We start from the raw sequence: 9,898 nt of genomic DNA, 5'->3' as shown, positions 1-9,898 counted from the left end.
TGAGGAACCAGAGCCGGGCTCTGCTGGGCGATGCCCTTCGGGCTGCAGGGGTTTCTCGGGGAGAAGCTCATCCAGGAGCAAACCCAGCGTCCCTCGGGCACAGCGCTGCTGCTCCTCCGCGTCTTTGTTCTCCTGACCTTGGGGCCGCGCGGTGTTTGCCGCTGAGCTATTCTGAGCTCGGCTTCCAGGGAGAAAACCCTTCAACAAACACCGGCCACCGCTCGGAGACGTTCTGTGCTGAAAGGACAAATGCAAACTGCATGTTTTGTGCTCAGAGGAGACCTGAGGGGGGATGGATCTGCCTGGCTCAGCCCAGCCTGGGCTGTGGTGCGGGACATCTCCTCCTGAGCCCCTTGCTGGGGGTGAACTCTCCACTCTGGCAGCCCAGGAGCCACCCAACCGTGTCCTGGGCTGCATCCAAAGCCGCGGGACCAGAGGGCGAGGGGGGGGATTCTGCCCCTCTGCTCAGAGCCCACCTGGAGCCCCATGTCCAGCTCTGGAGTCCTCAGCACAGGGAGGACATGGAGCTGTTGGAGCGAGTCTGGAGGAGGCCACGGAGATGATGTGAGGGCTGGAGAACCTCTTGTAGGAGGCCAGGCTGGGAGAGTTGGGGTTGTTCATCCTGGAGAAGAGAAGGCTGCGGGGAGACCTCAGAGCAGCCCCTGTGCTCCAGACCCTTCCCCAGCTCCGTTCCCTTCTACGGACGTGCTCCAGCCCCTCCAGGTCTTTCTTGGAGTGAGGGGCCCAGAAATGAACCCAGGATTCAAGGTGCAGCCTCCCCAGCACCGAGTGCAGGGGATGATCCCTGTCCTGCTCCTACTGGCCACCCCATGGCTGTTGGCCTTCTTGGCCACCTGGGCCACGTCTGGCTCATGTTCAGCTGCTGTCGACAAACACCCCCAGGTCCTTCTCTGCTCGGAAGCTTTCCAGCTCTCTCTGAAGCCTGGAGCACTGATGGGGTTGTTGTGGCCCAAGCGCAGGACCCAGCGCTCAGCCTGGTTGAACTTCATCCCACCCTCACAGGTCTCCCCACAGCGTTACCTTCTCCCAGCTGAACAACTCAACTCTCTCAGCCTGTCCTCGTGCAGGAGGTGCTCCAGCTCTCGCATCATCTCCGTGGCCTCCTCTGGGTCCATGTCCCTCCCGTGCTGTCACAGAAGCTCAGCAGGGTTTATGTGCAGATTTTTCACTGCTCTCATTCTCTGGCCTTTTCTCTCACAGGTTGTGAACCCGCACTTGCTGAAAGACCTCACGGAGAGGGGCCTGTGGAACGAGGAGATGAAGAACCAGATCATTGCCCACAACGGCTCCATCCAGGTGGGTGTGAAGCCCCAGGGAGAAGGGTGCAGGGAGGGATTCCTGCTGACTGGGAGCTGGTTTGGACGGAGCATTGTTGAGGTTCATGGTGTGCAATGATTTGGCCAACCTGGGTGGGAAAGGCGACCACAGGTAGCGTTTCTATTAGGAACAAGATGGGATGTGATCATCCTGGTGGTGACTGGTTCATACTGGAGCCAGCTAGTGGAGTAGAGAAGCTGACTGGGGATGCAGTGGTAATGGTAACTGCACTGAGTAAACTGAGAGCTGGGGAGCAGGTCCTCTGCTTCCCTGCTGCAGCTCTGGGATTGCAGGAGAAACCCCTTCCTTGTCTCACAGAGACCTCTAGAGTTCACTCTCCTGAACGCTCGGCCCTCTCTGGTCTCCTAGGAACGGTGCAGGTCAAATCTTGCATCTTCTGCACAGGCTGCAAAGGGGGCTCCTGCATCCCCCAAGGATGCTGGGATTTCCCGCAGGGATCCATGATGCATCCCCCATGGATGCTGGATGGTGGGACATACCCCAGTGATTCTGTGTCATCCCTGAAAGATGCTGGAGCATCCCCCAAGGGTCCACGCTGCATCCACCAGTGATGCTTGGACATCCCCCAAGGATGATGGAGTGTCCCCCAGGGGTCCGTGCTGCCTCCCTCAAGGATACTGGATGCTGGGACAGCCCTCAGCAGGGCTGGGTGCTGCAGCATCCCTCGAGGATCCATGCTGCAACCCCAGCAGTGCTGGATGCTGGGATATCGAATCATAGAGTCATAGAATCACCAGGTTGGAAAGGACCCACCGGATCATCAAGTCCAACCATTCCCACCAATCGCTAACCCATGTCCCTCAGCACCTCGTCCACCCGTCCCTTAAATCTCTCCAGGGAAGGGGACTCAACCCCTTCCCTGTTCCAGTGTCCCATGACCCTTTCCATGAAATATTTTTTCCTGATGTCCAGCCTGACCCTCCCCTGGTGGAGCTTGAGGCCATTCCCTCTCGCCCTGTCCCCTGTCCCTTGGGAGAAGAGCCCAGCTCCCTCCTCTCCACAACCTCCTCTCAGGGAGTTGTAGAGAGCAATGAGGTCTCCCCTCAGCCTCCTCTTCTCCAGGCTAAACGCCCCCAGCTCTCTCAGCCGTTCCTCTTGTTCTCCAGCCCCTTCCCCAGCATCGTTGCTCTTCTCTGGACTCGCTCCAGAGCCTCAACATCCTTTTTGTGGCCCCCAAGGATCCATGCTGCGTCCCTCAAGGGTGCTGGGGCATCTCCCACGGGTGCTGGGGTGTCCCCTAAGGATCCATGCTGCATCCCCCAAGGATGCTGGATGGTGGGACATCCCCAAGGATCCACGCTGCATCCCCTGGTGGTGCTGGAACATCCCCTGTGGTTCCATGCTGCATCCAGCTCCTGCCTGGAATTGCTCAGCGTTCTTCCAGTCCCTCCCAAAAGTGAGGAGTGAGGAGAATCCCAACAAGGCACTTGGAATGCACAGAGCATGACGAGGGAGACAAATGAAGTTCTTCCTTGCAAGGCTCCCATCGACAATTCCCACGATCGCCGTGGGTGCTGTGAGCCCCTGTTGCCCTCCCAGCATCTCAGATCCTTCTGCAGGCCCAGGGCCTCCTCACCAGCCCCCTGGGGTTGGGTTTCATGATCTCAAAGGTCTTTTCCAACACAGTGACTCTATGATTCTTACCCCAAGAGCCATGGGGAGGAATTGCCCGACTCTGAGGGAGGAGGGTGAGAATCATGGAATGGTTTGGGTTGGAAAGGAACTCGAAGACTATCCAGTTCCACTCCCTGACATGGGCAGGGACACCTCCCATGGGATCAGGGGCTCCAAGCCCCATCCAGCCTGGCCTTGAACCCCTCCAGGGATGGGGCAGCCACCACTTCTCTGGGCAACCTGGGCCAGGGCCTCCCCACCCTCACAGGAGAACATTTCTCCCTAAGATCTCATCTCAATCTCCCCTCTTGCAGCTCAAAACCATTCCCTTCATCTTATCCCTGCCCTCCCTGATCCAGAGCCTTTCCTCAGCTTTCCTGGAGCCCCTTTCCATATTGGAAGCTGCTCTAAGGTCTCTCTGGAGCCTTCTCTTCTCCAGGCTGAACAACCCCAACTCTCCCAGCCTGGCCTCCTGTGGGAGGTTCTCCAGCCCTTGCATCATCTCCGTGGCTTCCTCTGGACTCGCTCCAACATCTCCATGTCCTCTGAGCACTCCAGAAATGACCGTAGGACTCCAGGTTTGGTCTCCCCAGAGTAGACCAGAGGGGCAGAATCCCCTCCCTGACCCTGCTGGTCCCACGGCTCTGGGTGCAGCCCAGGACATAGTTGGCTTTGGCTCATTGCTGGCTCACGCGGAGCTTCTCCTCCAGCAGATGCGAGGAACATTTCTGACTGAGTCTCCACTCACCTCCCAAAGTGTTTGAGATTCCATTTACTTCCTGCATGGAAGCCATGAAAAAACTCCATTAAAATCCCTCCCTCCTTATCAGAAAAGGCTCCTCACAACCCAAACATCCCTGTGAAAACTCTACATCAACCGAGCTAAAAAAAGATCTCTTTCAAGTGTGGGAAATCAACCACAAAGAGCAGAAGTTCTGGTTTACCCTCTCGTGTGAGTTATTAAGCTCACAGTTTAACCAGATTAGGACCATAAATCCTCCTGATCCGCTCACTAATGTCCCATTAGGAATGTCGCCTGTGGACATGAACGGCTACGCTGGTGATTCATTGACTTGATGAAACTGGCCTGTGCCGTTTGCTCTTGACCAGCCCACCACATGCATCCACGGCGCAGCCCAAGGGCTTAAAGTGGGTTTAAAGCTGCTGCCCCAGCTGGGTGAAACTCTTCCTGGAGACCTGGAGGAGCAGGAGGGTCCGCGGGATGAAGGAATCTGCTACAACGACGTGTCCCATCCTCCCAGGCTGCTGCCTGCAGGAACGTGTCGCCCCTGAGAGGGGATCCCAGGTGCTGAGGACCTCTCAGTGGAGGAGAATCGTGGAATCATCGAGGTTGGAAATGACCTCTAAGATCATCCAGCCTGGCTATCAGCCGAACCCCACCGTGCTGACTGAACCCTGTCCCCAAATGCTGCAGCTACACGGGTTTTGAACCCCTCCAGGGATGGAGACTCCACCACCGCGCTGTGCAGCCTCTGCCAGGGCTTGGCAACCCTTTCCGTGAAGGAATTTCTCCCAATATCCAACCTAATCCTCCCCTGGCACAACCCGAGGTCAATTCCTCTCATCCCATCCCTTGTCCCTTGGGAGAAGAGACCAACACCCACTCGTCTCCAACCTCCTTTTCAGGAGCTGCAGAGAGCATGAGGTCTCCCCTCAGCCTCCTCTTCTCCAGACTCAACAACCCCCAGGTCCCTTAGCTGCTCCCACAACCCATGTTCTCCAAACCCTTCCCAGATCCGTTCCCTTCCCCAGACATGCTCCAGCCCCTCCAGGTCTTTCTTGGAGTGAGGGGCCCAGAAATGAACCCAGGATTCAAGGTGCAGCTTTCCCAGCACCGAGTGCAGGGGATGATCCCGTCCCTGCTCCTGCTGGCCACCCCATGGCTGATCCAAGCCTGGATGCTGGTGGCCTTCTTGGACACTGGGGCCACTGCTGGATCATGTTCAGCTGCTGTCGACCAACACCCCCGGGTCCTTCTCTGCTGGGCAGCTCTCCAGCCGCTCTTCCACGCTCTGGAGCGTTGATGGGGCTGTTGTGGCCTCAGGGCAGGACCTGGCGCTTGGCCTGGTTCAACCTCATCCTGTTGACCTCAACCATCAATCCATAGGTAACATCACCCCGAGCGAAGAGCCAGTGGGTGAGAGCATTAACATCACACACAGGCCAGCACTGTCCTCCCTACCCATTTCCCAATATTTATAGTTGGGATGGAAGAAATTTGGAGGCTTCCGGTTTGCAGATTTGCAGCCCCTGCCCATGGAGACCCCAAATCCCACTGGCTCCACAATGAGTCACAGATTCACAGCATGGTTTGGGGTGGAAGGGAACTCAAAGACCATCCAGTTCCACCCCCTGACTGGGGCAGGGGCATCTCCCACTGGATCAGGGGCTCCAAGCCTCATCCAACCTGGCTTTGAACCCCTCCAGGGATGGGGCAGCCACCCCTGCTCTGGGCAACCTGGGCCAGGGCCTCCCCACCCTCCCAGGAGAATATTTTTCCCTAAGATCTCATCTAAACCCCCCCATTTTGCAGCTCAAAACCATTCCCCTCATCCTTATCCCTGCCCTCCCTGATCCAGAGCCCCTCCCCAGCTTTCCTGGAGCCCCTTTCCATACTGGAAGCTGCTCTGAGGTCTCCCCGCAGCCTCTTCCAGGAGAAATCCCCTTGGCAGAGGATGACTTGGTCAACAAGCACTTGGTTTCAGGCAGGGCTGGAGGAGACGTGAATCACAAGCCAGGCTCTTACAGTCATGAGCTGCCTCACCTCTCACTCCACCTCCAGACCTGCCGTGACCCGCGAGCAGCCACCGTGAGGCTCCTCCAGCTCCTCCGTGCCCCGAGGACCTTAAAGTTCTATTCCAGGCGTAACAGCGCGTTCTCCTCCCTGCGGCTCCGTCTCCTGTTGGGAATCACGCGGACTCTGTGTCAACACCCTTCCTCTTGCCAACAACGCCAACACAAACACCGGAGTTTTGAGGACAAAACCTCCTCTCTAACGATACGAGCAGCTTTTGTAACGAGCTCTCTTATTACCGCCCGGTGAGCAAACAGCTTTTAATGAGCAGACTTTCATTTTCCCGGTGCCGGTTGCAGGGTTCCCACCTCTGATGAAATCAGAAACAAAGCAAAGAAGAAAAGAAATGTGGTGAAAGAGTCCAGAGCTTTGGGTTTGTTTTTTTTTTTGATCAGAAATCGTGAATCTTCTTCTTCCCCTTTTCTTTTGAAGTTGTAGCAGTGTTACTGGTGTGGCTGGAGAAGAGCCCGGTTTGGATTGCTGGATCAGTGTCATGGAATGATGGAATCATGGAATGGTTTGGGTTGGAAGGGACCTTAAAGATGATAGAATCATGGAATGGTTTGGGTTGGAAGGGACCTTAAAGATGATAGAATCATGGAATCATGGAATGGTTTGGGTTGGAAGAGACCTCAAAGCCCATCCAGTTCCACGGGCAGGGACACCTCCCATGGGATCAGGGGCTCCCAGCCCCATCCAACCTGGCCTTGAACCCCTCCAGGGATGGGGCAGCCACCCCTGCTCTGGGCAACCTGGGCCAGGGCCTCCCCACCCTCGCAGGAGAACATTTCTCCCCAATATCTCATCTCATTTTTCCCTCTTTCATCTCAAAACCATTCCTCTCATCCCATCCCTGCCCTCCCTGATCCAGAGTCCCTCCTCAGCTCTCCTGGAGCCCCTTTCCATCCTGCAAGACTGCTATGAGGTCTCCCTGGAGCCTTCTCTTCTCTTCTCTTGTGTCATCTCCTGCACCACTGAGCTGCGAAGAACTTGCAGCTGGTCCCAGAGCTTGCTCACTGCTCCTGCTCTCTCTCCATCAGGAACGTTGGGCTCAGTCAGTCCCAACCAGAGCCCTCAGCACCCTGCTGGTGCCCAGCCCTGATGAAGAACGTGGCATTTTATGGAGCCTGGAGCTAGGAAAGCACATTCCCTGGCATCTCCATGTTCACCAGCCCCTCCATAGGAGGCACCTCCAAGGTCCAGCTGTGTGTCCAGAGGCAGCTTCCCCACCACAGGCAGGTCCAAAATGGCTTTGCAGCACAGGCTGTGGGCTTGGCAGGTGCCCTCTGCCCCCTGGGCCAGGGAAAAACACTTCTGCAGAAACATCTGGATGATCTGCTCTGTCTTGTGGCTCTTGCGATGAACACGCCAGCCCTTCAATCAGGTCTCACTGTTGACACAAGGTCAGAGCATCCTGGCTCCCGACGTTGCCGTGAGGGTTGGGCTGCAGAGCCTGAGCCTTCAGGAAGGGCTCCTTGATCCTTGCATTCAAGACTTGGTGTGGCTTTCCAGACCACATCCCGTGTCCGCCTCGCTCAGCACCCGCTGCCCCAGCAGGAGCCAGGACCCTCCAGCGCCGAGCAGAAGAGGCGGGCGACGCGCTCCCGGATCTGCCTCGTCCTCACCCCGTACACGATGGGGTTGAGCATCGGTGGCACCACGACGTAGAGGTTGGCCAGGAGGATGTGGACGTGGCTCGGGATGTGGCGGCCGAAGCGGTGCGTGAGGAAGGAGAAGAAGGCGGGCACGTAGAACATGAGGATCACGCAGAGGTGGGAGCCGCAGGTGCTCAGGGTTTTGAGTCGAGCCTCCGTGGACGGCAGCCGGAAGACCACCCTGAGGATCAGGGCGTAGGAGACGGCGATGAGCACGACGTCCAGCCCGGAGGAGAGAAGAGCCGTCGTCAGCCCGTACCAGACGTTGGCTCGGATGTCGGCGCAGGCCAGGCGGGCGATGCCCATGTGCTCGCAGTACGTGTGCGGCATCACGTTGTGGCCGCAGTACGGCAGCCTCTTCAGGAGGAAGATGGGTGGGAACATGATGCAGAAGCCCCGGAGGACGGCGGCTGCGGCGATCTTCCCGATCACGGAGGGGGTCAGGGTGGAGGAGTACCTCAGCGGGTCGCAGACGGCCACGTAGCGGTCGAACGCCATCGCCAGCAGAACGGACGACTCCACGATGAAGGTGAAGTGGGTGAAGAACATCTGCGTGATGCAGGCGTCGAAGGAAATCTCCCTGGCGCTGAACCAGAAGATCGCCAGCATCTTGGGCACCGTCGTGGTGGAAAGCATGAGGTCCGACACGGCCAGCATGGCGAGGAAGAGGTACATGGGCTCATGGAGACTCCTCTCCGTGATGATGACGAAGAGGACAATGGAGTTGCTGAACACCGCAGTGATGTACATCAGGCAGAAGGGGACGGAGATCCAGATGTGGGACTCCTCCATGCCTGGGATGCCCGTCAGGACGAAGGTGATAGGGTCAAAGCTGCTTTCATTGAGCTCATACATGGCTCTTTGGTGCTCAGCGTCGACCTGACTCCGCTCTGTGCAAGAGAATCATTGGATCATGGAAGGTTTAGGTTGGAAGGGACCTCAAAGCCCATCCAGTCCCACCCCCTGCCATGGGCAGGGACACCTCCCACTGGATCAGGGGCTCCAAGCCCCATCCAACCTGGCCTTGAACCCCTCCAGGGATGGGGCAGCCACCACATCTCGGGCAACCTGGGCCAGGGCCTCCCCACCCTCACAGGAGAGCATTTCTCTGTAAGATCTCATCTCAATCTCCCCTCTTTCAGCTCAAAACCCTTCCCCTCATCCTATCTGTGCACTCCCTGATCCAGAGTGAACTAACTCAGATGAGCTCATACAACGTCTTACTCTGCCCAGAGCAGTGATCCCCTCATTTCTGAGAGCTCCTCCTACAAACCAGGAATAGGATAGGAATGAAAAACATTCCAGTCCCAACACTGAAAGGGTCTGAGATGGGGCTGATGTTCACCTATCACCCCTGCAGGTTGTGGCCACCACTGAAACTCCTGCTGGACGTGTCTCTCCCTGTCCTTCCACCTCTATAAACATCCTCACCCATCTGCAAACACCACAAAGTCCTCTTTGTGCCTCATCCCCATCCCACAAGGGATCCCAGAGGCCCAAACACCAAGGAGGAACGTGCAGAGCTAGGCTGGACTTCCAGCCCATGGACTTTATGGACTCCCGGAGCTATTCTCCTACCTGGCAGATTCCCTGCCTGCCTGGGAAGATGCCAGCTCATGCCTTGAATTCTCCTTTGTGAAGAGGAGCAAAGACACCAAGGGATGTGCTTGGGAATGATCTTAGGAATATGACCCAAAATGCGAGGCAACAAGGTTTATGGGGCAGCCAAGTCAAGGCAAAGCATGGAGAGATTCCCCGTGTGAAGACTCGGGCACTGATGCTCAGCAAAGACGGAACCTTCACAGCCTCTGAGCTCAACCTCCTGCACTTCTCCCAGTTCCCAAAGTGATGGAGAGGTGGGAACGCGGAGCTGGGTCCCGTGAAGGGCTGAGCAGCCTGGGGGTATCAATGTAGATGTGAATAATTCAGGTCCTCTGGGCTCTTGGCCATGGCGAGTGCTTTGAGGAGCAGGACTGATGCAGGACTGATGGTTTCACGCACTTCCCCTCCTTTTCATAGAGTTGTTTGGTTGGAAAAGGCCTTTGAGATCGAGTCCAAGCGTACCTGTCCACCACTAAAACATCCCTGAGGACCCAGGTTTGTACTGCTCCAGGGACGGGGACTCCACCAGCTCCCTGGGCAGCCCCTGCCAGGGCCTGAGAACCCTTTCAGTGAAGAAATTCTTCATGATGCCCAGTCTCAACCTCCCCTGGTGCAACTTGAGGCCATTCCCTCTTGTCTTGTAGCCTGTCACTTGGGAGAAGAGCCCAGCACCCACTTCGCTCCAATCTCCTTTCAGGCAGTTGGAGACAGTGATGAGGTCTCCCCTCAGCCTCCTCTTCTCTAGGCTAAAGTGTCCCTCAGCCTCTCTCAGAACCCCTGCGCTCCAGCCCCTTCCCCAGCTCCATCCCCCTCTCCAGACACACTCCAGCCCCTCAAGGTCCTTCTTAGAATC

At 57.0% G+C, this 9,898-nt stretch overlaps 1 protein-coding gene across 1 annotated transcript; it reads right to left on the bottom strand.

The window, feature by feature from the left end:
- Positions 1–7,322: 7,322 nt before the first annotated feature.
- On the bottom strand, positions 7,323–8,328 carry LOC138734131 (olfactory receptor 52B2-like). The gene has a single exon (XM_069881709.1). The coding sequence runs from the start codon at positions 8,296–8,298 to the stop codon at positions 7,324–7,326; it is 975 nt and encodes a 324-aa protein (XP_069737810.1). The 5' UTR covers positions 8,299–8,328; the 3' UTR covers position 7,323.
- Between the last annotated feature and the right edge of the window lie 1,570 nt (positions 8,329–9,898).

This window comes from Phaenicophaeus curvirostris, unplaced genomic scaffold (genome assembly GCF_032191515.1).
Source record: "Phaenicophaeus curvirostris isolate KB17595 unplaced genomic scaffold, BPBGC_Pcur_1.0 scaffold_59, whole genome shotgun sequence".
In the NCBI taxonomy this organism is placed as follows: domain Eukaryota; kingdom Metazoa; phylum Chordata; class Aves; order Cuculiformes; family Cuculidae; genus Phaenicophaeus; species Phaenicophaeus curvirostris.
Note: the sequence above shows the minus strand (reverse complement) of the source record. Positions and strands in the feature narration are given on the sequence as shown.

Coding starts and splice junctions, on each gene's coding strand:
- LOC138734131 (XM_069881709.1), bottom strand. CDS start 8,298: ATGTATGAGCTCAATGAAAGCAGCTTTGACCCTATCACCTTCGTCCTG.